Raw genomic sequence first — 27,982 nt, forward strand, 5'->3', positions numbered from 1 at the left:
TCATATATGTTAAGTTTAAGTCCCCACTGCCACCCTCAATGCCCACAAAAATGTCTGCTTTGCTTGGCTTATAAAGGGAAAAGAGCCTTTTAAGGAAAGATACTTTTGTAAAAGATAACACTTGCTTGTTTTTACCATATCAGCAGTGTGAGAGAAAGGAGAAAAAGAGATGGGAATTGAAATTATGGTGAGATACCCTCTTGCTTATGCGTGTGGATTCCTAAGTCCACCCAGCACCATAACTGCTCATTAAACTGTAGTCAAAGTAATAAAGAAGATCTTGGCATAAAAACAATGTTTTAAAATGTCTTTACATTTCTCCCATTCTGTTAGGAAGTATCATTGTCATATCACTTGTACAGCTACAGCATTCAGGATGTTAGCATGCTAGTCCCTATCTGTAATTCCTAAACACATTACAATGGTTTAAGTCGACGCATTTTACATTCAAAGCCAGGATGTCAGTTCTCAGCTTATATTATGACGAACTTTGTTCCTACTCTGGAATTCAGCACTATATAAGGAGGTTGCTCTTTTCTAGGAGAGAGGCCCACAACTTAGAAGAGCTAAACTGGCTTTCCCCAAGGTAATCAACACAGTACCTCTGATGGGAACAGTAGCAGAGCAGGAGATCCTGTTTTCCCCAATATCAGCTTCCACTTTTCATTAATCTGCATCTTCTGGACTTCCCAAGTCAGAGGTTGTATCTTTACATCTAATCATAGCAAATCGATTTTTCTTATGTGAACTTGCCCAGCCATGTTTTGAGCCCACATGAGCTTTTTGGTGCCCACAGGTTCACAGGGCAATAGGACAGATATATTTAATTTTCCGTGGTTTAGAACTTCTTCCTTGGTGTTTCCCAGCTCTTATTAAGAAACAGTCACTAATCATTCTCTGTTACCATCTCTAACATTCACAAGTCTAGAGACATGCTTCTTACATTTCCCTACCTTTTTTCATTTTGCTGTAAAATACAGGAAGAGACATGAAGACTTAAGTGCAAGGCTGTCCTGAAAGTTTTCATGTTTGCCTACAAAGGGTGCAACAAATACCTGTGGAGTGCAGGTATTTGGTCTTTAAAACAGAATAGAGATCCAGAGCCCTGCGAGTATCTGACACAGGATGAAGATAGCCTTCCCGTCTTTCCACTAATTAATACCTTCACAGAAGGTAAGAAGAAGAAACAATTAAAATGGATATGTAAACACCAGTGAATATTCATCTGCTGAGGTGGTGCAGCCATTCAAACTTTGGGTTTCATGGGGACCAAAATATTGATCTTTCTGGAAGGGGAGGGGTAGCTCCTATTTGATGTCTGAAGCAGGCAGCTGTTTCCTATTTTGCATTTGGAAGTGACACATCCCTTAAAGAAATGTTGCTCCTGTTAAAAAGATACCGATGTAATTTGAGCTGAACATTTCCAAGTTGCAGGATTAGAGAGATGAATCTAGTTTTTAATGGCATGTCATAATCAGAAAGTTGCAGGGAGGTTAAGGGTCACATTTCATACCCAGAGCCACTTCTAATCTCAAATATTTATCTCAAATTAGAAGCATCAGGAGAGAAAGAAGCAGGAGGTAACTACAGCCTGGAGTTCATTAAATGCTACAAAGAAAGAGGACCTCATTAGCTGAAAATACAACCTGGCATTTGTGCCACTGTCAGGATCATGAGGGTGCCTTAAAATCTGCCAGGTGAGTCTCAGCAGAACAATGTCTGCCATGCTAAAATCTTTGCAGAAACTGCATTCCTTTAGTGATTACAGTGAACAAACTGTAGAATGACCCTTCCCTAAAATCCCCTTTCAGGCAGCTAGTGCTTCACATTAAGATACATTTCCCTGGCGTTATGCATGTTTGCATTGCCACACACCCACACACAGTAACATACAAATTTGTTTCTCATGAACCATGGAAACCCCCCTTTTTTATTTTTCTCATTTCTTTCAAATGGATTAGAAATTAACTGTGAACATCTAGAAATGTGTTGTAACCAGTTCCAACACATGATACAGAACAAGAGTTACTTATCACAGTAACTGGTTCTGAGAAGTGTTCCTCCTGTCTGCACCATCAGGACATGCTACTGGTAGTGCAGAGTCCTGGGGATGTTATGTTCGTATAAATGTTGCCCTATCAGAGTTCTTTACCCCCACCCTCCAGTGACATTAGAAGAGATGGTGGTAGCATGACTATGTGAAAGTGGGATTTTAATTGTTGGTCTTCTATGGGTCTTCTACAGCACACACACATTTTTGATTGACAGAAAACCCAAGAAGCAAGCCAGGGAACTTCATTAGAGCCAAGGCTGTAAAGCTGCTTAAATCAGGTGTAAGAACTGGCTGCAAAGGGGAAACATACCTGTGGTAAAAGTCCTTGCACAGGACTTTAGGTGCAATCTTTAGGTTTCTGATAAGGAAACATCAAAAGGACAAGTCCTGAAGCTGCCTTGGTGCTGGCAGAGTACAAGAGAATCCCAGAACTACCCTGTTTGCTGTGGTATAGTGTAGTCCACTGTATTTCAACACAGAGAACTACATTAGAACATACTGGAACATATTATGCAGGGCATTTCATTTTGAAAGGTATTAAATAAAAGAAGCATCTCCTTTAACATTATTCCAAATCATTAAAAATTTATTGCTGGCCTCCCACATGCTTTACTCCTGCCAATAAATATGCCCAGTTTTCAGTGCCTGGAGCAGGAGTCCAGTTCTTTCACAGCTTCTCTGAGCTTCCCTCTGCACTGAACTCAAGCTATTCAATGTAGGGTTGTTCCTCTCAAAAGATTAAAACTTTCTGAACCTTTCATACTGAAGGACAGTATTATAAAATTCTCTGGAATCTGTGTGTACTTTGATGTTCTCTCAAGTATCTTAAAGGGTTAAACTGTACCAGATTGAAATATCTAGAAGAAAGTAGCCTGTCATACCATAACCTCACACAGGCTTACACTTTTCTAACAGCCTTTCTGCTCCTTCCTGACAGAGGGAATAGGAACATTTTGGAAGGATGACAAGTGCCCTGCAAGAAACCCTTCTGAGTTACCTGATGCAGAAGTAAGAAAGCTGAAGGAGGATCAGTAAAGCCAAGTCAGGCAAATTTTAAATGTCTGTCTTCATCTCTCAGGACAAAGGCCCAAAGATTTGCAACCTGCTTTGCCCTAGGGTTCTTCATCAGTGTATCACATTCAGTCTCCCCTTAATGCACCAGCTGGTACGCGTTACGGAGTCCAGTAACTGCCCACCTGCCTGAAGAGGAGCATGGAAAACAGGAAAAAACACAGGCCTATCAGTGAGATGAATGACAGCCTTTTCTCTGAAGAAGTAGGATGGAGTTTAGCAATCTTATCTGTCCTGCTTTCTTGCTGTAGCTAGTGGAACATGAGGTCTTAGAGTTGTTTATTCCAACTGTGCCAGTGATCCTGGAGCACTTCAGACTTTCTCTTCAGACTTCATCTCTTCAGACTTTCACAACCTACTCAGTTTCAAGCAACACCTCTGCTCAGGCAGATGGACGAGCTCTCTAACTCGCTGTAACTAGTCCTAGTGATCAATTGCTCAGACCTCTCCTGGCCAGTGAGGAAGAGATGTTAAGGGCAGTGTAGAAAAAGATATGATGCAGAATTGTGCTGGGACCAAATATGTACCAGGACTGAAGCTAGTGTGTGTGTCCGTGTGTGTAGGGCTATGTTCAATTTCTTGACTTTCCCTGGCTTAAAGATACTTAAAGATACTTGTGAGTACTATCAGCACTTACACAAAACTAAACATTTGGAGGTAAAAGTCTGAGGACAGAGGTAAGACCAAAACTATATAGGAGTGGCTGAAAAAGTAAACAAACAAACAAGACCCCAACAACGTGGCAAGCAAATTGCAAACCCATGTGAAACATAGGTAGGAAATTAAGAGTTGAAGAGACACTCATAAAGTCCAAACATGCTAAAATATAGTTGCAGCAGCTGGACAGCCTTTGGAGAGCCTCTTGCTCCCCAAAAAACCCTCCACAGGTGACACTGTTCTCACCTTTTCTGATCCCAGGTAGATTACCGTTGCCGGTACAGTTTCCCTGATCCTCTCTCTCGAACTGTCGAGGGGTGTGAGCTGTATGTTTTGGAATCTAAATGAAGATGGAATTACTCAGAGTAGCATTTTCACTGTATTTCCTCGTCTTTTAATACTGAAGTCTGAGACAAGGGCAGCCTTCCTGCAACAATCTGGACTCTCACAGAGAGGACAGGCACTCAGCTAACTGGGACCTAACGTTTCTTCTTCGGGCTTCTTGGGAGTCACTGGAAGTATCCTCGCCCCAAAGAACAACTATGGAGAGCTGCCGGGGGTAAACCTACTGAGCTACCGGGAGTCAACTTCCTGAACTGCCAAGCGCAGCGTGCACATTCCCCCCGCGGTGTGGAGGCTCCATCTGCCCCGTACGCCACGGAGAGCCACTCCCGCCGACCCGGGGCTGTGGCAGGGCAAGGGGCCGCTGCACTGGCAAGGATGGCGCTGGGGTTCAGCTGTTGCAGCGGCCCTCTGAACGCAGCCAGAAACGTCGCGTCCATTCTTACTCCACGGCACCAACATCCCCGGGCCGGGAGAGATTTGCTGCCCTCCCCGGACACCCGCGGGCGCCAAGGCGGACCGGACACCGACGTCTTGGTGACAAATTACTGCCGCTCCTTGAAAGCCAGAGCCAGACTGGAGAACAGCACCGCGGGACAATGCCCACAGAGACCACCCGACCGGCGCGGGGGGCCCGGCAGCGAAGGAGGCCGGGGGCTGCCCGGAGGAGAGGAGGCGACAATCCCGCAGGGTGGGGCGGACTGCACCGCCCACACGGAGCCGGGGCGGAGCCGCCGTCGGGGCCGCGGGGCGGGGGGGGATGTGATGATGGGGGGAAAAGCAGGGGGGGCGGCAAGGGCTAGGGGCGCCGCCGTGGGGGCTACAACGTGCGGGTCCCCACGGCCCGACCCCCGCAGCCGGCTCCGGTCCCGCAGAGAGGCCACCCCGAGTCCCCACCGCCGCCGCCCCTGCGGGCGAGCCTGGCGGGCGCCGCCAGCCGCGGCTCCGGCGCCGACAGGGGCGGCGATGGCGGCGCCGGCGGCGGGGGGCGCGGGGCGCGCCCCGACGGAGCGTCCCGCCGTGCCGGTGCGGCGAGGCGCAGACCCCCCGCTCCCTCCGCCTCGCTCCGAGGGGGCGGAGGGCAGGGCAGGGCGGGGGCTGGCCGGCTGCTGCCCCACGCGGCGCCCGGGCTGGCGGCGCCCCCGGAGCGCTCCCCGCGCACTCCGTGCCCCTCTGTCATGCTCGCTGCCTGGGAGCGGGCGGCGGGCTCTTGCGCCGGCAGCCGCGCCGCCGAGACCGCGCCGCCGGCGCTGTCCTCGCCGCCCGCCGCCGACCCCCGTCCTCGCGGGCGGCGCGGCGGGGCGCGGCGGAGCGCGGGCGGTGCTGCCCGCCGCCTGGGGCTGGCTGCCGCCACGGCGAGCAGCGGGTGGCGGCGGGCGGCGATGGGCACGGCGGCCGTGCACCTCCTGCTGCTGCTGGGGCTGCTGCACGCCGGGCCCGGCGGCGAGGGCAGGAAAGGCTGGCGGCGGCGGGGCCCGGCGGCCCGCGATCGCGGAGAGGCGGCGGCGGCCGAGAGCTTCCCGCTGGACTTCACCGCCGTAGAGGGCAACATGGACAGCTTCATGGCGCAGGTCAAGAGCCTGGCGCAGTCGCTGTACCCCTGCTCGGCCCAGGCGCTGCCGCATGACCTGCGCCTGCACCTCCTGCACAACGCCTCGGTCACCTGCAACGACGGCAGCCCGGCCGGGTGAGTCCCCGCGCCGCGCCCCGTCCGTTACAGCGCTCCGAGGCTGCCCGGCGCCGCCCGCTGCCGGGTCTCCATGGCCCCGGGCTCTCGGCTGCGGCTCCTGCTCGCCGCGCGCGCCCCCCGAGCCCCGGTCCGGGTTCGCCGCGCGCGCCCCCGGTGTTGGCCCCCCGAGGGCCGTGGCGCCACCTCGCGGTGGCGGCGGGCGGTGCGACGGCGACAGGTGCAGCGAGCGCCTCCCGGGCGGCGGCAGCGTGGTGCGTGTGGCTTGGCGGCAGCTACCGTGCTGCTGCAGCCGCCGCCACCCCCGCGCTCGGCCCCGTCGCCCCTGCTCGTACAGCATCAAAGCAGTGCGACCGTACCCGGCTCCTGCTCAGGCTGCGCCGCTTCTCTCTGTCTGCAGCTACTACCTCAAGGAGTCCAAGGGCAGCCGGCGGTGGCTGCTGTTCCTGGAAGGTGAGCGCCGGCCCCTGCACCCCTGCACCAGGCGGAGACGGGAGCGGGGAGGCAGCTATAGGCTGCCCCAGCGGGCTGCTCCCGAGGGGCTGCCCGCCGCGACCCTGCGCCATGCGGGGCGGCTGACCCCTCTCTCCCCTCACCAGGAGGGTGGTACTGCTTCAACAGGGAGAACTGCGACAACCGGTACGACACCATGCGGAGGCTCATGAGCTCCCGAGAGTGGCCCGCGACACGTGTGGGTGAGTGTCCCACATCAACCCCGGTAGGACTGCCCTGGGGAGCAGGACCTGGACGGTGCAGCTGCCCGCGGTATCAGTGTCCTTGCAGGCACATGCTCGCTGCCGGGTGCCCGTTCCCACCCCGGTGGCATCGCAGCCACCCACGGGCCAGGGGACATCTGAGCACACACCTGTGTCTCCACTATGAACCGGTTCAGGAAGCACAAATGTGCACCTCTGTTTGGACATACGCTGGTTACTGGTGGGCAGTGCTGGTTATTTTAAATGCACACAGGTGCTCATACCTGCTGAGGTCTGTAGAGCTGTGGTTTAGTGTTTTGGTTGATAAAGAGGCTCTGTGTTTCTCCTGCCCCTGTAAAAAGAGCTGTCCTGGGGCCTCTCTCCCTGTCAGGTGCATGTTCTCACACACTGCGGGTTGCGTGTGCCTCTAGGACTGGCCCTGGGCATAAGGAGAAACCAGATCTGAGCTTTCACCTGGAGCTGCATGGTTCCACCTTTTCCCTTCGTGCAAGGAGTGATTCCCTATGTGGAAGTAGATGTTTGCTGCATATGTAAAGTGTCGGGTGGGATTAGCACCTTGGATACAGACACTAGGCTCCTGGATCAGCACAGAAGTGTTGAGCTGCTTCTCTTCACTCTCGCTGCCTACACTTTCTGAGCACCCAAGCCTCTGTCATTCACACAGATCTTATAATCAGGGTACACTGGAATTCACGTGCTAGGATTTGGGTTTTGGGGAAGTGCTTAATTTTGAGTGTGTGTCACAGGTTCTTCTGAGTACTGTAAGAGGTTTGTGAGCAGGCTTCATCTCTAGCATGAATCCAATCTGGAAAGTCACATCTGCCTAAAGGCAAATTTAGAAATGTTCCTTCTAGTTCCCTTACCAATGTTTTCCCCTCCTGGATGTTTGTTTTCTGTGTGGTCAAAGATCCTGCTTGAGGCTCATAGGGTTTCTCTGAAGTCACAGGCTGTTCTCTGTACATTTCTTGTTTCTTTGTGCCCTTCTGCAGGAACTGGGATCCTGTCATCACAGCCAGAAGAAAATCCCCACTGGTGGAACGCAAACATGGTGTAAGGAGGGACAACGGAGGGAAATTGGTTTATACTTCAACAGCATCTCCTGCCTTTTAGGCTGGCAGGAATGCTGCAGAGACAGATTAAGACTAATACCTTGCAAGAGGAAATTGTCTGTTGCCACATTTGGTCTAGTTCAGTTCTAACAAGTAGCTCTGGCAAGGTCTGGAGAAAGTCTGAAGTCTGGTCTCCTTGTCCGTGTGGGGTGATCTGAGGAATTAAAACTGGGGATAGCTTAGAGAGCCCTCTCAAAGAGCTGAAGTGGCAAATCCTGCCATGAATGGTAGGCTGATAGTGTGTTAGGCATTGTCAATTTGAGGGGTGGAACGAGGACCAGCTCTTCTGGTTCAGAGAAGAGAAATGAGCGAGACACCAGTTTGTATATGCATCTGTTTAGAAGGGGAAAGCAGAAGAGCAGGATGTTAATGTGCATTCTGCAAGCCAGAACAAAAAGCTGGGAAGATAACTTCATTCCTACAAAAACCTCCAGTGGCTGAGGTCAGCATTTACACTGCTTTGCTGAGGTCCTCTCATTTTTCATGTGAAAAACCGAAGCACAGACAGATCCACCACATCAGTGGGACAGCTAAGAGCAAAATTCTTGGCCTATCGTTGTGTCCACTGAGCTCCATGCTTCAGTCAGATTGATTGAAAGACACATTATTTATTGATTTACCTCAGTAAAACTATGAGGGTTCAGGAGAAATTTCCAGGCAGTTGTAGTTGTCACTTGATGTGCATAAGGTAAGTTGTCTAACTTGACAAGAAACTCTTCTCTCTCTCCTTCCCCAAGGTTTAATCTTCTTCCAGTTTCTTGACCCTGTTCTCACCCCTCCTAGCATGTCAAAGGAACGTCAGTACTCACACAACTCTCTCTTACAGATTCATCCCTTATTGCTCAAGTGATGTTTGGAGTGGTGCCTCTTCCAAGTCTGAGAAAAGTGAGTGTTGCTGATGGGCTGTTGCTGCCCCAGACATCACACATGAAAGGATATGGCCAGACTTCTGTGAAATTATGTGAATAAAGAACAGGCTTTTTCTTGCTGAACGGCAGGAAAGAATATCGAGCTAGGTCCAGATAAAACATCCTGATCTCTTTAGCTCGGGCTGTTTTGACATAGTTCAGAGCCCATGCTCGCAGAGATGTTACACTGATGCAGTATGCAAGGATTAGGTGAAAAAAAATTCCTTTTAGATGATTCTTCAGGTTCCAGCACACACAGCAAATTGAATGCTGGAACTGAGGAACCATGGTTTGTTGTATGTGACGTTGGCTTCGCTGATCTCGGGGGCAAGTGCGGTGAATTTACTTCAAACTTCTGTCAGGAGGATATTCGGCCTTTGAAAGGAGCTGCCTGTAGGGTTTTTTTTGGGAATAAAGAATAATTGGTCTTACTATAGGCATTGCCATCAGCTGTCATTTTGGTAATGACAGAGTTTAGGGAGTCTGCTTAAAGGACTCTGCTTCCAGATTAAGCTGGAGTTCATGCACGTGAACTGTTTCACCTCTTGTGCTTCTCTGGGTTTACCAACTTACACAGGATTGGTGCCTGGGGGCACCAGGGGCTTAGTTCTGCTCTTGTTTGTTCATTAAGGGTTTCTTTGACCAGAGTGGGAATACTGTTGATGTTTTTTGCTGCTGTGAACAAAGGAATTTGGCCTGAGATGCTCTACAACGTGGCACTGCAAGGGCAGAAGGTTAATGCTTTGAGTTGATCAGCAAGTTCTGGCCTTAAACCTATGTCACTCATTGTCTCTTCACTAGCTTACACTGAGAAACTGACCACTCATGGTTAGCACAGATAGATCTTTTATCACAGCTGGGGGCTATTTACTTCCTCACAGCTTCTCAGTTGTTCCTATGAAGCAGCTATACCTCAGCATAGGGCTGCCTTTCAGTGGTGCTGAGGAAGCAGTGGTCTGAGTGGGTATAACATAAGGTGAAACCTTGCTCCTCTGAACTGGCATTATGAACTGAGGAAAAAAAGGGATGCAGTAAGTGGGAACTGAGATTCCAGGTGGTAGGAAGGTGTGCTCATTCCTCATGTATGGACAAAGGGTCCCTTCACCTTCCTTCCCGTTTTCCATGTTTTAAGTTTAGCAGTTCCCAAGCAGTGTTGTAGGAAGGTGTGTTTGTGTTGCTGTGTATTTTGTTGACCCTCTAAGTCACGTTCGGGGAAGCAAGTTTTGTATCGGGACAGGGGAGTATCCCTTCTTAGATCTACTTGATACAGGTGGAGAAAATGGACTTGGGTTTAGGTTCATAATGCCTTCATTAAGGTTCTTGAGCACTTGTGGAGAGGAAGCAAAAGTCTTAGCCTGGACAGGAAACAGTTTTGTTGACACTGAGCTTTCTCTTCCAGATGAATATGCCTTTATGGGAGCACTGATCATTCAGGAGGTCATAAAGGAGCTGGTAGGAAAAGGTCTTGGCACTGCAAAAGTGTTGCTGCTAGCAGGGAGCAGGTAGGTATCTACACGATTTCCTGTGGTGGAGACAGGAGACTTCCATAGTAGAAAGCTGTTAGAGAAGAGGTCTCAGCAGCTCCTGAAAAATTTCTTCTAAGAGTAGAATAACAGACAGGAAACCCTGTATCTTCTCACTGTTCTCCTTTGAGTGGTGCAACAGGGGATGATACAATATCGTTCCCTTGGCTTTTGGTCCAGGTACACTTAGGAGAAAATGGAGAAAATAAGAAGGTAAAAGCTTTGCAAGAGGGAGGGAAGAGAGGCAATGTGTTCATTCTTCCCTGCATCAAGAGTGCTTGCTGCTCTTGGTCCACACCATAAGAAATGTGCCTGCTGTGAAGATATTTGAGACATCTGATGTCAAATACCAGACTTGCCTGACGCAGGTGCTCTGAATCATGCTGTGTTGCACAAAGCTGTGGTACGCTCAGTGTGTGTTATGCTGGGGTGTGACATAGAAGTTGCAAAGCCTGAATTTGTCTGACTTCCATATTCTTCCAGTTTTGGGGCAGCCAAGCCCCTTGCAAGTGATATAAAGCAGATGTACCTCCCAAAAAGAAAGAATCAGAACAGAATTTGGTTTCTGGCATATCAGGTTGTTACTCAGCTCTGGTTTTATATTTCTGAGTGTTTTGCAAAACAAGGGAATAAGGTGGTGACTGCCAGGTTAGTAGTGGATTGTCCTGTGGGTAAGTGAAGTCATTTATAGGGTGTCACTGCTGTGAGAGGATCTGTGCACTAGCTAACCATGGAGTAGCTGTGTGCACTTCATGACTGCAGCATTAATGTTGCTGTTGCAGTGCTGGAGGGACTGGAGTGCTCCTAAATGTGGATCGAGTGGCAGAGCAGCTGGAGGAGATGGGTTACCAAGGGATTCAGGTTCGAGGCTTGGCTGACTCCGGATGGTTCTTGGATAATAAACAGTATCGCAGGACTGACTGTATTGATACCATAACCTGTGCTCCAACAGAAGCCATCAGAAGAGGAATAAGGTACGATCAGATGCTCTAAAGTACACTTTTGTAAGAAGTTGGAGTGTGGAGAAGATGTCCTCCTTCTCTATCTTCCTTCATTTGGATACTTAAAGAGTATTTATCATCTACATCAGTGGGGTTTTTTTTTAATTATTTTATTGGAAAAGAGAATAATTTAAAATACAGACAAAAGAATGTGTGCAATTGGAGATGCTCTAAAATGTGTTGATGGGACTCTGTAGCCAAGAATGAATTCTGGTGTCAATAAGATGGAACTATAATTAGAATAAATAGACTGGAATGTGGAAAGGCCATTGTTAAGACTTGAGCTGTGCCTTTCCTTCTGTGACTGCTTTGTCTTCTAGGTACTGGAATGGTATTGTTCCTGAACGCTGTAAGCTGCAGTTTAAAGAGGGAGAGGAATGGAATTGCTTTTTTGGATATAAGATTTATCCCACTCTCCGATGTAAGTATCAGGAGAGAAGTAAAATGAGTTCTAGAGTTTTGTCTGTATCCACAGCTAACTTAGAACAATCCCTTTTCCAAATTTTTTATCTTCCCAGGTCCAGTCTTTGTTGTCCAGTGGCTCTTTGATGAGGCCCAGCTTACTGTAGACAATGTACACCTCACTGGCCAACCTGTTCAGGAAGGGCAGTGGCTCTACATCCAGAATCTGGGTAGGGAGCTGAGAAACACCTTGAAGGATGTGACGTAAGTGTTTCATTGAGGAAAACCTGACACGTGTATTGCTAAGAGACATTCTTAGCCAGCGTCCTATCAGCATTTCTCAGATCTCTGCAGGAATGATTGTTGTAAATTTGGTAACTGTCAGTTTGTCTGCATCAAGAATCTCGCCTCTCTCATTTCTGGATAAGTGCAAAGTAATTCCAGCTTCACAATTATCATCTACCCTTTGATATCAATAGGCATGTGGTTTGGTTTTTTTTTTTTTTTTTTCCTTTCCTACCTCCAGTGTGAGGTCTGAGACTCCTTGCCCTTGCACAGCCATTAAGCTCACAGGGATGTTTTGAAAAGTATTGATCATAAACCACCCAGAGGAGGAACCGTTAGTGTGCCTTACCTGCTTCATATAAGAGCAGGTACTCAGGAGTCTTGTTGCAAATGCACACTGCTAGGCAGGATGGAGCCTCTTCTGAATACATTCCACTCCACTGGGGTTTCATATCATGATACTCATTGCTGGGTTTAAAAGTCTTGCTGGGGACAGCAAAAATTATACCCTTTACCTAGTCCAGAGGGTTCTATTTATCAGGAGTTCTTTGTCCTTCCAAGACCTAATCCATGCTTCTTTTTCTCCTTCAGTGCTAGCTTTGCTCCTGCCTGCTTGTCTCATGAGATCATTACACGCAAGTGAGTGCTTTTGCAGATTCTATGAAAGGTCACCAGGGAAGTGGTAGGGGCATTGCCCACTGCTGACAGCCTGCCCCTGCTGATACCATCCTTACGGTTTGTCTTTTCAGTCACTGGACAGACATCCAGGTGAAGGGGACGTCACTACCCCGTGCCCTGCACTGCTGGGATCGGAGCCTACATGAGAGCAACAAAAATGGGAAGGCCCCTCTGAAAGGCTGCCCAATTCATCTGATTGACAGCTGTCCGTGGCCTCACTGCAACCCCTCGTGCCCCACTATCAGGGACCAGTTCACAGGGCAGGAGATGAATGTCATCCAGTTCCTCATGCACATGGGTTTTGATGTTCAGAAGATGGCACAGCAACAGGGCCTGGAGCCCAGTAAACTTCTGGGGATGCTCAGCAGTGGTAACTAGATAGGGGTCTTCAGAGGGGCAGAAAGATTAGATCAGGAGGAGACTAAGCCCTTCTCCCACACTTTCTAATCTTCTTCCTTACGCTCATGCAGGCAGATGCACGCTCACACCCATGCATGCTCAAACCTGTACACGCCCACGTGCTCCCACACTCTTGCACACTTAGGATGTGTCAAGAAAAAAAACAAAAAAGGCAATTTCTTGCTTACACTATTTGACTGGAACTCGTTACCTCCAAACTCCAGGGCTCAGTTTTGGCCATTCACATCCTCTTCCTGTGTTACACAAGGCAATTTGATACAGGGAGTAGCAAAGCCATTAATAGCATCGATGAGAACCTTCCCCAGATCTAGGACTTCTTCCCTTGCCATGAATTTTACATCATAGACTTGATTCAAGTGGTGAGGAGAAAAAAAAAAAAAAACAACAAACAAAAACCAAGCACTGGATTTCTTTTGTCCAACTAGAAGTGAAGGAATGATTACATGACTTCCTGGAGGTCAGCATCTCACGATGAGTCATAATGTACAAACCCAGGACATGTGCTAGGGATGGACTCTCTTGTACTCAATTTACTTTTCGTATTATTTTATTAAATGACTTTTTTATTACTTTTTTTTTTTTTTAAACTAAGCAAGAAATATAAATGATATTGTTTTGTAACATATTTTTTTTTAAATAACGAAGAAACCTCTTGCTACTTTGGCAATGTGGACATATTTATTTTAATATGTAAAATGCTATTTATAAGGGCTGACCGGAGAACCATACCTATGTCTTTGTAAAGTTGTATATGCTGCTCATTCAGATGGGTTATCCTTATGATCACTTGTGCCTGGGAGAGGGCTGAGGGTGGTATTGACATTTTTGTATTAATTAGACTTCTGTCTTCCCCTTGCAATGTGCTTTGGCGTCGTTTCTCTGATGAAGAGGTTGTCCTGTGCGGTCTAAGTACAGAAACTTTCACCCAGCAGCTGATGTTTGCATACTTGCACAGCATTTTCAGCATGATTGATTTGCCAGGTGGTCCAGGGCATTGCATTTTAAGATGCAAGGAGATCTGTTTTTTCAGCAAAGCCTCTATTCTAGTGAGAGAAATGTTTGATCATACCATCTGTCCTGTCTCAAAATGGGGAGCATTTGGAACATAAAAGGCAGAGAACAAGACAAGCACCAACATATTTCTATTCTTCTAGTCATTTGCAAACACACCCACCTCAGAACATAGAGAATCCCCTTTGATGGTAATGGGAGGAGAAGGAGGGGAGGGATCAGGAATGTGTGACTGAAACTGTAACTAGGGAGAGGCTGTTCCTCAGAGGGGAAAGCACACAGGCAGCCCCAGAAAAGCCTTAACCTGTAGTGTACTGCAGCTGGTGTGGACAGCCCTGCACAAGCAGCATCATCTGTGTTCATTCCACAGAAGTTCTTGATACCAACTTTGCACTTGCTTGCACTTGTGTAACAGGTTACACTATGTGTAGGCCACAGAAAACTGGGGCCTCATTTTAGAACAATTCCATGCACGTTCAAGATAGGTCTTGTCAGGTTGAAGTGGTAGTGCTATTTGTAAGATCCATTGTCTTAGGTGAGTAAACACAAAAGTGAACAAAACTGCAGCCATCTCATTATCTTTCATGGGCTTCATCAGACAGTTGGGCAGTAGCACACAGGAGATTAGCTGTCCTGCTGTGCAAGGTTTAAAAAGTAGATTAAAAAAAAAGGTGCAGAAAACCTTTCAGTGGAGTTCTCCTATGATCAGTCTAGGGATTACTGATACCCTTTATATGTTAGGGGCTTGGGTGTTGAAGTGTTCTGATTACATTTTTTTCTTGCCATTAAATTGAGAGGCTTCTGCAGTACAGACAGCGTTTTAAAAAGCATTCAGGAAGATGGAATTCCTTTGAGGGCTGGAGTCACATCTAGTCAAAGTGCTGGTACTTGGAACAGTAGCCAGAACCTCTGCTTCATCAGCTGGAAGCACCAAGAGAAGCTGCTGTGTGTATCAGTTGTTTGCAGGATGACTATACACAAGGTGATGCCCTTGTAGATATGACAAGTGCCATAGGTTGTATCCAGACATGTATTTCCACTAGGAAACAGCAAAGTAGAAATACCACTGTTGAAGTTGGGAATACCTTTTTTCCTGAAAACATTAAACAAAAGGTTAATTTCTAAGAGGCAAAGAACAATCGGATGGGATGTTTTCCTTGCAAGTGCAGGAAAAATCCCTGAGAGTCAGGGATCACTCTTTTAGCCTAGTGTGCCTCTGCAACAAGAAGTCTCAGAAGTATTTTTAAAGGGGAACTTGGCTAATTTATTAGAAAAATTACACAATGTGGTTTCAAGTCATAGCTGGAAACTGGCATCTGTAGGAAGTCGTTTCCAGCTCTATACTTCCTGTACTTGTGCAATAAATATAATTTTCCTAAGCCTTTGTCAAGCTGGCACTTCTAAGTTCATCCCCAGTGACATCTGCTCTCTGGAAGCCAGTGGCAAAAAGGGCAAGACTGGAAGAATTCAGTACCATGTGTTTGTACTCTCAGATCTTATGACTGGATGAGATGCTTTCCCTCTGAGAGGGAAAAATTGTCTCCAAAAGCATCACATGATTGAGCCAGAATTAAAATGCAACCAAGAAGTCAAAGTCTGATAGCGGAGTATATGGATTTGCACTGCATAACTTACAGGTCCAGACTTGGGCATTGGGCACATAAGCTGGAGGGTGGATCTGTGCCTCTCTGCACTGCAGGAATCACAGCTGATGTGCAGGGCCTGAGAGACTACCTTACCCACATAACCAACTCGTTAGCCCTCATGGAGGAGCACTGCAGATCTGATGAAGTAATGCACACCAAACCCAGAGTTGATAACAGTGAAGACCATGGATGATGCTGTTCTGCCAGTCTCACCATCTGGAGCTCCATGCTGGACTGGGGGCAGCTGCAAGGAGGAAGTGCCACACTGAAGAGTGGACAGGCACGGAAGGGCTGCTCTGGGGAAAGGTGCCCCTATCCTTGGCCAAACAGTGTGGAGACAGCATCATTGCTGTGAGAACACTGCAAGAGGGTGGCAGCAGTAGTGGGACAGCATTGCTGCTGCTGCTTCTTCCTCGGTTCTACAGCATCTGCTGCAGCCATGGAGCTGCTGATCAAGCTTTTGCCCCACACTAGCCCTTGCTACTCTGTCCTGGCAGCACACCTCCTGTGTGGAACCCAGGCTAAAAATCTGGATGGTTTGAAAGCCATGTACTGATTAATGTCTCACTTTGTAAGATGCTGTGACTTGCCATTTAGGAGCTACTGGTCAGATGCATGGGTATGTGGGCTCCTCAACATTCCTTGTAATTGCAGAGCTGCTGTGGCATTCACCAGCAAATGTCTGTGGCTCTGGGTCTCCCTTCAGAACAAACCTTCAACTGTTCAGGCAGAGCCTGCTCAGCAGAACAGGGTCTCAAAGGCACAGCGCAACAAGCTGAGCTGATGGGATACAAGAAGTGGTGGGGTTTTAGTTCTTGACCTTGTATCCAATATCTGCTTACATGTTTTTAAAGTGAAAATAAAATTTAAGTGCTTTAGCAGTGCATTTGTATGATGCTGGGAAATGAGACAGCTGGCAGCACCCAGAGGCTCTGGGGACCCACAGAAGCCAGAGACCTGCACATTCCAATCCAACACCCCAGCAGAAGGCAGTTTCCATCTGGTGTCCTGCTCCTGGCAGCTGTTCATTCTGGGGACCATGGCCCTCAGCTGGCGCTGCCTCCCAAGACACCATTTCTGGTGGGAACCAGAAGCCTGGCAACCAGGACCAGCTCTGCTCTGAGCCCAGCCATCACTGATACATCACAGTGTGCAGGGCAGCTGAAGGGGATTGTGATGACCAGTCTGTGGCCTTGACACATCCTCATGCTCTCTGCTTGTGAGTGCATTGGGTTCCTGGGCAGACAGGAGGTGATGCAGAAGTGACAGCATAAGCAATAACACTACCGTGGTGTAAGTGTTGAATCTACTTTTCCTCACTGACTCCATGAGCCAGTGTGGTACAGTCACCGCCAAATGCTGCAATGGGGAAGTGTTGGAGGTAGTGGGAGATCTAGAGAGGCTCCTGCTAGAGCTTAAGAAGATAAACGATGAGTGTGATTTCATCTGTGTTTAAGTGCAACAGAGCATCACTGATGCAGAGCTGAGGCTGCACAGGGTCAGCAAAGTGGTGTCCCCAGGCAGGATGGGGGAGAGTCCAACAGCAGCGATAGCTTTGCCTTGTAACACAGCCCTTCTGCTCTGCAGGATCTGCCACAATGCCCACAGTGACACAACACCACTAAAGTCTGGGACACTGCTGGAGGTGAAGGATAACATCACAGAGAGACAAGAAGGGCAAGACCTCAGGGTGAGAGCAGTTCACCTGGAGCTCCTTGGCTCTCTTGCTGCATTTCCTGGTTATTGTGGTGTTAATTGTGCAGCTTCCACCCCAAACAAATGCAGCTTTTCTACGTTTAGCACCAGAGGTCTTTTCAAGGAAAGCTGGAGGGATTTTCCTGAAAGAGGCATCCGGGGTAACAAGAGGGTGACAGAGCTGAAGGTATAGGCATGTTTTATCTCAACCGCCACAAAATTTGTACTGTTCTCATGCAGATCATTCTACAAAATTATCCATGGCCTATGCAAATGCTGACTGTGAGCTGCTGAAGTGCTGCAGCCACTGCTTTTCACCATAAGCAATCCTGATGTAACCTGTCTGTCCATTTGTCTCTTGGCTTAAGTTACAGCTGGAGCGCAACTGATTTGAGACAGCAATATTACCTAAACAGTTCCTGTCCAGCCCTCTGGTCCTGGCTGCTCTGTCTGTCGATGCCAGTGCTGTGTGGATACACCCATGCACATCTGCAGTCTAAATCAGACCAGTGATGACTCCAGGTTAAAAATAATCCCTGCCCGGTGCAAGCTTTCTGATGTGCTTTTTTAAATCTGAGTTAAATCCTGACCCAGCTCACAGAGCAGTTGTGTAGGGAAGATAGGTAGGAGCAAGGGGGGAGGGGTAGGAACAAGCAGCCAAAACGGGGATGTGCTGCTTCTCCTCCAAAGCCCATTTTATCCCAGCAGAGACTCACTTGAAGGAGTGTTTCCTGGCAGTGTGAGTTGCTGCAGTCACACATCTCAGGTGGTGGTCCTGCCTGCCAGCAGTGTTGGTGCCAGCAGATCTCGCAGGCAGCAAATGGCTGAGAATGGGGGTTCTTCCAGGGGGTTGGTGCGCTTCCAGCTGTCTGAGCTCTCTAAACCAGCCCATTTGAGTCCCCAGTCACAGCACAAGGAAAGGTTGTGGGAGAAGAAGAAGCAGCAGTGTCCTTCACCTGGACAAATCCAGGCTGCCCCAGAACTTCAGGCTGAGATCAGAAGTTGGGGCAGATAATTCACCTTTCTCGGCTCCTTACAGTATCTAGCCCTGTGCATTTCAGTTTGTTGGTGAGTGTCACATCATTATGTGAGCACAAGAATAAGAATAAAATCAGGCAATTATTTCTGATACCAAGCACAAGGGCTGACTGTAATTCCCAGTTAGGAAGTTACAGGCGTTATCAGCACAGATGATGACTACCTTGAACCATTCAGAAGGGTTTTGGGTCTCTGAGTTGGGCTGGCCCTCAGTCATGCTGACTCTGTGCACCTGTGGAGCTCCTGGGATTGCTTTCATACTGGGACCAGCACAGCAAGAGCTGGTCCGTGGGTGAGGAGTCAGCAATACTGCCATGAGGTGAGGAATTTTTCTACTATGTTGTGTTTTTAATAATCAGAAAATGCCTTTGGAGTTTTTAGAGTTAGATTTAAGAGAGTTTTGGGTGGAGACCAAGTCTGGGGAAATGTGTATTGAAACCAGTTACCTGAGAAAGCTTTGATCCAACAGGAGGGAGGGTTTGATGCTGTAGATTGAAATCTGTGTTCCAAAACAGAGCTAAGAGTATCAAAGTAATTTTTTTTCCACAATTGTGTTTGGTTTTGGCATTCAGAGATACAAGAATAACTGGTTCACATATAGGTAAAACAGAGACAGGGAAGAGTTTAAGCAGACAATGAGGACTGGTGCTCAAAATCCTCACAGCCACATACTCTCAGCAACACTCAAAAGCTCAGCAGGGCCTTTCACAGCAGGTAAATATATTACTGCTCCAGATTAAATGGAGCAAAGTGAGTCAGCTTTTATCATAGCCTCTGGCCTAAATCCTTTTACAGAGCTTGTGATGCTTTTGGGTTTGTGCCTCTGCTCAGGGGCCTTGGGTCTGCAGGTCTGAGGTCTTGTTTCTGCAGTGTGGCTGGATCACAGCCTGCTTCCACTGACAGCCCCCACAGCGTGGGGTGGCTGCTGCAGAACTGCAGTGCTCAGTGACCCTACAATGCTTCTAGAGAGACAGCAGAGAGAGAATCAAGAGCCTCTGATGGGGCTCGCAGCCTCAGTGTTAAATAACACCCGCTCACGGCAGTTGAGGGGGGCAGGACTCATTCCAGAACTATTAATATAGCCCCTATTTATACCCCTAGGTTCCCGCACACCGTGCAGCAGAGAGCTACAGCTGCAGAGCTAAATTGGAATAAATGTCAGCCTCCGGGGAGAAGGCGATCCCTGCAGCCATCATGTGGGGAAGGAGACGGTGAAAGGACGCACAGGGCAGGTTTCGGACCTGAGGAAGCGGAGTGAGCTGATCGCGGCACCCTGAGATCGCAGCCAGTGGGCAGAGCCAGGCAGCAGCCTCCCTGCAGCCAGCAAGTCTGCGCCGAGAGGCTGCAGAAGCGCAAACTCAGCGTCACATGCAGCACCTACGGATACTGGCACGGACAAGGTGGGGATTTGAGCTGCTGCCCTACTGATCCAGGACCAGGTGTGACTTGGGACAAAAGAGCAAAAGCCTGCAAGAACATTGTGGAGGGGTTTCAAGTGTGTTGTCTGCTGGGCTGGAAAGATGATGGAGAGCACGGGAGGGCCGTATCTGAACACTGCTGCTGTGACATCCCCCGTGGGAATAGCTCGTTTGCTGCAGATAACGTTTGGCTGCACCACGTTCAGCCTGGTAGCCCACCAGGGAGGGTTCAGCGCAGCATATGGCACTTTCTGCATGTTTGTCTGGACCTTCTGTTTCGCCATCACCGTCTTCGTCATCACCTGCGAGTTCACACATCTGCACAGCTGCCTGAGCATTTCCTGGGGAAACTTCACTGCTGCATTTGCCATGCTCGCCACGCTCATGTCCGTCACGGCCGCGGTGATCTACCCACTCTACTTCGTCCAGCTTGACTGCTACCCCATCAGCTGCAAGGTGAGAGACTTCCGCATCGCAGCCAGCGTCTTCGCTGGCCTCCTGTTTATTGCCTACGCTGCTGAGGTCTTCTTAACCAGGGCCAAACCAGGACAAGTCACCAGTTACATGGCCACTGTCTCTGGGCTCTTGAAAATCGTGCAAGCCTTTGTGGCCTGCATCATCTTTGGGGCGCTGGTGAACGACAGCCAGTATAGCAAACACGTGGCCACGCAGTGGTGTGTGGCTGTCTACAGCTTTTGCTTTGTGGCCACAGTGGTGGTAGTGGCCTTCAGCGTCACAGGTAAGACTGCCCTGCCGTGGTTCCCCTTCGAGCGCTCGGTGGTCATCTACACCTTCGGGGCCGTGCTGCTGTACGTGAGCGCGGCAGTCATCTGGCCGGTGTTCTGCTTCGACAGCAAGTATGGCTCCCCGCAGCGCCCCAGTGCCTGTGCCAAGGGCAAGTGCCCCTGGGACAGCCAGCTGGTGATTGCCATCTTCACCTATGTGAACCTGCTGCTCTACATTGTGGACCTGGCCTACTCCCAGCGCATCCGCTTTGTCTCACACATCTGAAATGTGGCGCTGCTGCTGCAAAGCCGTCCCTGCGCTGACAACAGCGGCAGCCGGGATGCAGCAGGAGATAGGATGTGAGGAAGGGAGATGCTCATCAGGCATGTGTGCAAGAACCATCAACCAAACTTCAAGGTCAAGGCTGACTGGAGTAGCAAATTAAGGACTTGTAGCGGGTGGGCTGCAGCTGATGCTGGGCAAAGCTCACCTCCCCCATCGTTCCACATCCGCCTCAGCTGCCTGGTGCCGGAGCAAAGACACCATGTGGCCCAAAGTATGCAGAATGGCCTTTCATCTCCAGGCATCAGAAATGCTGGCTGCTGCAAGAGTGGGTCTGCAGGCTACTGGATTACTGAGCCAAATATTAGGAAAGACACCAAGGATTTTGAAACTGTTACCAAAGTTTAACTGTAATCAAGTGACTACCCAGGAAGTGGGAAAGTTAAAAGTTGCATCCAGGAACACCAGTGCTGGAGATGAAAAACAATCCTTCAGAGTTTGGGTTAGTTTGGGCTAGTCTGGGCCGTGTGGTGAGACAAGAAATGCTTGCAAGTTTGGGAAATTCCAGTCAGGATGTTTCTGAGAAGAACATCATAACTGCAATAGTATTTTGAAGATTACCAGCCCTTTCCCTCCCTCTCCTTTGCTGTTTAGCACAGAAAAAGAATACCCTCAAGCATGTGCCTTGGGGGGCAGCATGGGATATTCCTATTTAGCAAACACTGAGTCATACAGAAATGAAAATCTGTGAAATTTAGGCTCTACTGCTAGGAGATATGGTGTAGATCAGGGATAAACTGCAAAATAACTGGGTGTACCTTGACATCCTTGCTCAAACAAGATCAGGAGGTACCTTGGCACATGCTTTGTCTCAGTTCATGTGCCACTGGAGTTTTTTTACTGATGTCAGGATTTCATTTTTTTTCCCTGAAAGCTTAAAGATCAGTTCTGGGAGGAGGGGGGAAGGTGATGCAGAAGTGAATTGATCTCACATTGCTGCATAAAAGACCAAACAAGGGTGGGGGGCACAGACAAGATGGGACACGACAAAAGTTGCCTACCATGGTAACAGATTGGGAGTGCTGCCTCAGCCCGGATCAGGCACTGGGATTCCCGAGCACTTTGCGTCACCAACAAGCTGCATTTCTCTGACCCATCCCTGACAAAACACCCACTTTGAAGTCCCACACTGCATAGCTGAGATTTCAAGCTTAATAGGAAGAAATGTTCTTAATTTCTGATCCAGTGAGAAACCAAAGCAGTCTGAGTATTTGTGCAGAAGCATGTAGGCTAGATAGGTTTGATTAAAATCTGAAGTAGCTGATTGTCAGAAGCAAGATTTATTTTTTAACCAAATTAAAATAAAGCTGAATGGCAGACTGACTACATCTCCAGAGATTTGTGTGTCTTCCTCTTGCTCTCCACGCAGCTTTTATTTCACCAGATATAGCCCTTCTGTTTTCTGCCAGAAAACATAGCTCAATTTATTTTGACATGTGAGGCCAGAACACAGCCCCAAAAAAAGTACATACACAAGGCAGCCGAGACCTCAGACTGACATTCTTTGTAGAAGAGTCACTCAGGAAAAAGGAAGGAAACTTTCTGTTCATTGGTGCTTTGTATGGGGTTTGAAAATCAAAGGAAATATAGTTGGGACAAATTGTGATGGATAATTCTGCTACTGAGTAAGCACTTCAGCAGGGCAATTTATTAGCCTATAAAACAGGTCAAGAATCAGAGTCCAGCATAAAGGGAATGCGCTAAGCAGCCTTCCAAAAGGTTCTTCTCTTTCACCAGTCCCCGCTAAGGGCAGGAAGTCTGGAAGATAACGGTCAAACAAGAGGCTGGCAACTTGTTCTAGAGCAAGACCCGAGACTATCTGCTATAGATATCAGCCAGGGTGCTTGAGAGCTTTATTTCTTGGCACCCAAACAAATTAAGGGGTTGTTCAAGTAAGAAATGCTAACTTGGGAGAAGAAATCCATTTGAGTTGGAGGAGACAGGGTGCAAAGAGCCCCTGCACACAGGCAGAACCCTGAGCATTTTTAATGTATTCTTTTTAAACCAGTCAGCCTGGACTAGTCACACTTGAAAATTACTTACTACAGAGTGCTAAAAATCAAGAAAGTGATTGTGAGCCATAATGGCTTCTGTTACAAAACCGAAACCTGCAAACCCAGGAACATTTCTTTATGAAGGCACCTTCCTGTCAACTCTGGCGTGGCTCCATGGGACTTAGTGGAGGCCAGGGAGAGAGATGTCAGGGCAGGTGCTTGCAGGTAGGGGCTGCTTATCTCCAGAGATGATGCTGGGAGTCTTTTGGGCAGTGCAGTCTGTTGGAAAGCCCCTCAGTTGGTTAACACTTTCCTCAGCTATGCTTTTTGCTGGGAAGACTTTGCACCAAGTAGGAGCAACGAGCAGGAACATGATAAAATTTGCTAATGACACAAGTTGATGCAACTTACACAGTGCCAGGAACATAAAGAAAGGCCCAAGAGAAACAGGTAACTGGGAAACAATGGGGGTGGGGTGGGTAACATTCAGTGACTCCACAATAAGGAGGAAATAGAATTTAACATGGAAATCATGATACCACTGACTGGAAGAGTGGAAAGGCAAGTCATTGCCAAGAACAGTGTGTTCAGATTTAGCTTTCTCATCTGCCAGCCAAAGACAGAGCAAAAAATGTTAGCATGGTCAAAATGGCAAAAAAAGATTGTGTGGACAACAATCAACTCTTTTAGGAGAAAAAAAAAATCAAAACCTCATGCCTCAGTGGTTAAACACTCACTAACCATCGGAAACTATGAGATTACCCAATCTAGGACAGAGAACATCCAATATCTGCTTAATATGATTTTAACAACCAACTTTGTCAGGATTCAGTTAATTAAAAACCTATTTCTTTCCAGAGCTTCTCTTTCCCCCTAATTAATAAATCACAACTAAATAAATTGCCATAAAACAGGCTTCCTAAGGCACCAATCATGCCCAGCTTTATTGGTAACCTAATGCACACGTGCTGATTTAAGAGTGATGGATATGTGTTTGCAGCCAAACTAGACAGATCCTAGAGAATTCCAAACTGAAATGCATATATATTAAAAAAATACATATATATATATGTGTATATATATTTTTTCATATATATAAACGTTGTAGAGTATATCAATTTAATGGGCTTGGGTTGGGTTTCCCTTTTCTCTCCTCTTTCTGAAGGCTGGGATTCAGTATCCTCAAAAGACAAGGTTTAGAACATTCACCCACAGAAGATACACTGAGATTTATTTCTGTCAATAAAGGAGAAAGGAAAAAGCCAAGGGAGAGAGGGGGAAAAAAAAAAAAAAAAAAAAAAAGAGACCCATGTGCTAAGGTTACATTTAGGAAAAAAAAGCACTGTCTGGTGCCTGTTTTTTATAGTGACATATTTCAAAGCGTCTGTGTCTCCCCACAATCCATTACTGAAGCCATGCGATGGGGCATCAGTGCTGGTGCCACCAGTGGGACCAAACCTCCATCGCCTCAAGACATTCAGCCCTAGAGTGGCCGCGCTGCCCTGCTGGAGCGGGCGTCTGTGAGTTAGGCTGACACAGTCTGTCACGCCCTTACTGCGTTACTAAGTTTCCATCCCGATTGCAGAGGAGGAAAATCCCTTCGCTCAGGCCAGGATGGGATGCGCCGGCGTCGGGATCAGCGCCCGCTCGAGCATCCTCCATCAGAGCCAGGACCTGCACGGGCAGCGCTGCGGGGCAGTTCCCGGGGAGACGGAACCCGCTCACCGGCGCCGCCCGGGCCCCCGCCTGCGGACCAGAAAGGGAAGGAAGGCTAGCTGGAATACCGGGGAAGCAGGGACACCGCGCAGGGGGGACGGCCGAGGACCGAGAACTCTTCCCGCAACTGCCGCGCCCGGGGCGTTCCGGTACGGGCCGCTCTCGACCCCGCAAAGTCCGGCAAGGGCAGAAGCATCCCAGGAATGTCCGGGACAGCAGCTGGGAACGGCCCCGGTCCGCTCAGACCTGCGGGAAAGGCAGCCCCGGGGCTGTGTAGGTGCTGGCGCCGGACCGAAGGAGGGGGCACTGCTAACGGGGTACCCCCGAGGGTGCCCGCCCGGCCTCTTCCGCCTGGTGTCCCGGAGTCCTCACGGCGACGGCCACCCCGCGGGACACGCGGCGGAGCCCGAAGCTTCCAGAAGGGCTCCCGCCGCCGAGACTCTGCTTGCGGTGGGAGGATAGCGCCGCCTGGCGGCGTGACGCGACAGCTGACTCCTGGCCGCCTCCATAGGCGATGAATGATGCAACATCCAACGCCGGTTGCTCCAATAGCTTGGTCCCTGAGTGGCGGAGGCCTGGCGTGGCCCCGCCCGGCAGTTCGCCGATTTGCTGCGCACCAGCGCCCCGCCCTCCTGCCACGCGTCACCGCCTCCCTGCACCGCGCGCGGCCACGTGGACAGTGGCGCGGGTGCAGGTGGGCTCCGTGTGGTACCGAGCCGAGCCGAGCCGAGCCATGAGCGTGGGGTTTATCGGCGCCGGGCAGCTCGCCTTTGCCCTGGCCAGGGGCTTCACGGCGGCAGGTGGGCACGGGGCACAATGCATGGGGGATGAGCGAGCGGTTCCGAGCCGGGCCGAGCTGACCGGCCGGGCTGATGCGCGCTGCCGTTCGCAGGGATCTTGGCCGCGCACAAGATCACGGCGAGCTCCCCGGACACCGACCTGCCCACCGTGAGTGGCCTGCGGGTGAGTGAATGATCGCGGGCAGGTGGCGGCGCTGCTTCTATCGGGCTGCCTCAGGTGACAGCGGTCCCATTCCTCCCCACTCGGTGCAGAAAATGGGCGTGAACTTCACGGTGAGCAACAAGGACACGGTGAAGAGCAGCGATGTCCTCTTCCTGGCCGTGAAGCCCCCCATCATCCCCTTCATTCTGGAGGAGGTGGGCCCCGACATTGAGCCGCGCCACATCGTGGTGTCCTGCGCAGCCGGCGTTACAATCAGTTCCATCGAGAAGGTGAGATGGGCAGGGGCCAGGCGCCTGGCTAGGGCCCCGGAGTCTCTCAGGACCCTCCCATAGCGGCCCCTCGGTGTCTGAGGCGATTCTGCCACAGGGCAGGGCCGTGCTGGAGCTGGCCTAGGACTGGTACCACTCCTCTGGCCGCCGGGAGTTGATGCAAGGTATCCCATTCCCAGGACTAAATTCCTGCCATGACCAAATGGTTGCTTTGGGTCACGCCACGAGTCCTTATGCCAGCTTTTCTGTTACCTGAGGAGCTGTCAGATTTTTTTTTTCTCTCAACAGAGGTGGGTCATTGCTCTAGAATTTCTGCAGTCTTTGTTCTGCTTTGGAGATTCATGAGGTGATGTGTGAATTAGCACTAAGGGTCTTGTTCCCAACAGCAGGTCTGCCTGTTTGCTGGTACTGCTAAAGACCTGACATTTCAATTTTGGGCACTTTGGCTCAGAGCAGGGAGTCTGGATTACAGGAGTCTCTTTTCTCTCTGCTCATGTTTCATTATCCCATGGGAATCCCTTCCTAGACAGCCTAGTTGATATAAATATGCACTAAAGTTCATTTTTCTTTCTTCCTTCTTTCTTTATTTCTTCTATCTCCAATAATTTTCTGGCCTAAGAAACTCTCTACCTTCTGCCCCACACCAAAAGTGATCAGGTGCATGACCAACACTCCTGTGATTGTCCGGGAAGGTGCTACTGTCTATGCCACTGGGACTCATGCGGACGTGGAGGATGGGAAGCTCTTGGAACAACTGATGGCCAGCGTAGGCTTCTGCACTGAGGTGGAAGAGGACCTGATAGATGCTGTAACAGGGCTCAGTGGCAGTGGCCCTGCGTATGTATGTGCTGCTTCCTCACCTTGTGGCACTCCTGGGGAGAGCAGTAGGCTTTGCATGTGGTGACAGTCTGTGCAACTTCAGTTTGTCATTCCTTGTTTTCCTCATGGCTCACATGTGCAATAGTACCTATAGTTCAGGTATCCGTTTTATACCCAGTTTGGGTCAACAACTTAAGTTTGTTACCAGTGGATGAGTCTGAAGTCCATAGCCATGTCCACGTGTCTGTGTTGCAAAACATGAGGCTATAGTTTGTATGTCCCAGAAGGTGAATTTCTCCCATTTCCCCCACGTCTGGGCTGGAACTAGTGGGAGGGAAGGCTGTCATGGCATCCAAGCAGTGAAAGGGGAGGTTTTTGTAAGGTCCATAAGGGATAGGAGTGACAGTGTGACCCTAGAGCCCTGGATTCTCCTCATGGAGACTTTCAGTCATCATCTTTGTTTGGTCTCAGGCATTCACTGCACTGGATGCTCTGGCAGATGGGGGAGTGAAAATGGGACTTCCCCGAAGGCTGGCTGTCCGACTTGGAGCACAGGCTTTGCTGGTCAGTATTTCCTCCTCCAGAACATGTTTGAATCTGTTCCTCCTGCACTTCACAGTTTGAAACTATCTCAATCCTCTTACTGAATTTACTTCAAAGAACGTTTGGTTTGACTGCATACAGGTTCCTGGTGAGGGGCTATAGGAAGTGTCTGCTGCAGTCTGATGGTACAGATGATAGTGTGGGAGATGGGGCCTGGGAAGCCATGATTTCTCTGCAGGCTTTTTCAGATCTGGAAAGTGTTTTGGCAGCCTGCCATTTGCTCTGGGGTAGGAGCCCACTGTGAGTCTCAGGTGCTGCTCTGTGTAGTGGAGAACAGGGGTGTTTGACAGTTGGTTCCTCAGTCAGAGCTCTGGCAGCCTGTTTTCTCTTCTTTGCTACAGGGTGCTGCCAAAATGCTGTTAGAGTCTGAGCAGCATCCTGGTCAGCTGAAGGACAATGTCTGCTCACCTGGAGGAGCCACCATCCATGCCCTGCACTTCCTGGAGAGTGGTGGTTTTCGCTCACTCCTAATCAATGCTGTGGAGGCTTCCTGCATTCGGACAAGGTGGGCACCTAGAAAGTCGTAATAAACTTGCAAAACTTGTCCCCACACTCCTTGTCTCTTTTGCTATGTCATTCTCTTCCACAACCCCATTGCAGGGAGCTGCAGCATGTGGCAGATCAGGAGAAGATCTCCCCAGCAGCCATCAAGAAGACTTTATTGGATAAAGTGAAGATGGAGTCTCCTTCTCTGTCCAGCAAAGTCAGCCTGTTCAACAATAAGAGCCCAAGCAGCAAGAAGAATTGACCAGACTGCTGGAGTCTCGTTCTGGTGAACACCAGCCTCCTCTGTGCCCTTTCTGTTTTGTCTAAGGAAAAACACTCTCTTTGAATGTTTGTGTTCCCCATGCCTGGCTCTTAGCTTGCAGCAGCTATGGGACAGTGCAACA

General features: G+C 49.3%; 3 protein-coding genes across 3 annotated transcripts; all 3 read left to right on the forward strand.

Moving 5' to 3' along the window:
- The first annotated feature begins 5,490 nt into the window (after positions 1 to 5,490).
- NOTUM (notum, palmitoleoyl-protein carboxylesterase) lies at positions 5,491 to 12,810 on the forward strand. The gene is made up of 11 exons (XM_054393944.1): positions 5,491 to 5,810; positions 6,211 to 6,263; positions 6,410 to 6,505; positions 7,516 to 7,576; positions 8,462 to 8,520; positions 9,943 to 10,045; positions 10,849 to 11,040; positions 11,388 to 11,488; positions 11,586 to 11,733; positions 12,346 to 12,393; positions 12,504 to 12,810. The coding sequence occupies exons 1-11, from the start codon at positions 5,506 to 5,508 to the stop codon at positions 12,808 to 12,810; spliced, it is 1,473 nt and encodes a 490-aa protein (XP_054249919.1). The 5' UTR covers positions 5,491 to 5,505.
- Positions 12,811 to 19,762: 6,952 nt separating this feature from the next.
- On the forward strand, positions 19,763 to 20,671 carry MYADML2 (myeloid associated differentiation marker like 2). Its single transcript, XM_054393976.1, has one exon. The coding sequence runs from the start codon at positions 19,763 to 19,765 to the stop codon at positions 20,669 to 20,671; it is 909 nt and encodes a 302-aa protein (XP_054249951.1).
- A 4,500-nt stretch (positions 20,672 to 25,171) lies between these two features.
- PYCR1 (pyrroline-5-carboxylate reductase 1) lies at positions 25,172 to 27,840 on the forward strand. The gene is made up of 7 exons (XM_054393789.1): positions 25,172 to 25,238; positions 25,331 to 25,401; positions 25,491 to 25,670; positions 26,290 to 26,511; positions 26,961 to 27,053; positions 27,434 to 27,597; positions 27,693 to 27,840. Exons 1-7 carry the CDS (start codon positions 25,172 to 25,174, stop codon positions 27,838 to 27,840), a joined length of 945 nt encoding a protein of 314 aa, XP_054249764.1.
- Positions 27,841 to 27,982: the final 142 nt, after the last annotated feature.

Source organism: Indicator indicator, chromosome 29, assembly GCF_027791375.1.
Source record: "Indicator indicator isolate 239-I01 chromosome 29, UM_Iind_1.1, whole genome shotgun sequence".
Lineage (NCBI taxonomy): Eukaryota > Metazoa > Chordata > Aves > Piciformes > Indicatoridae > Indicator > Indicator indicator.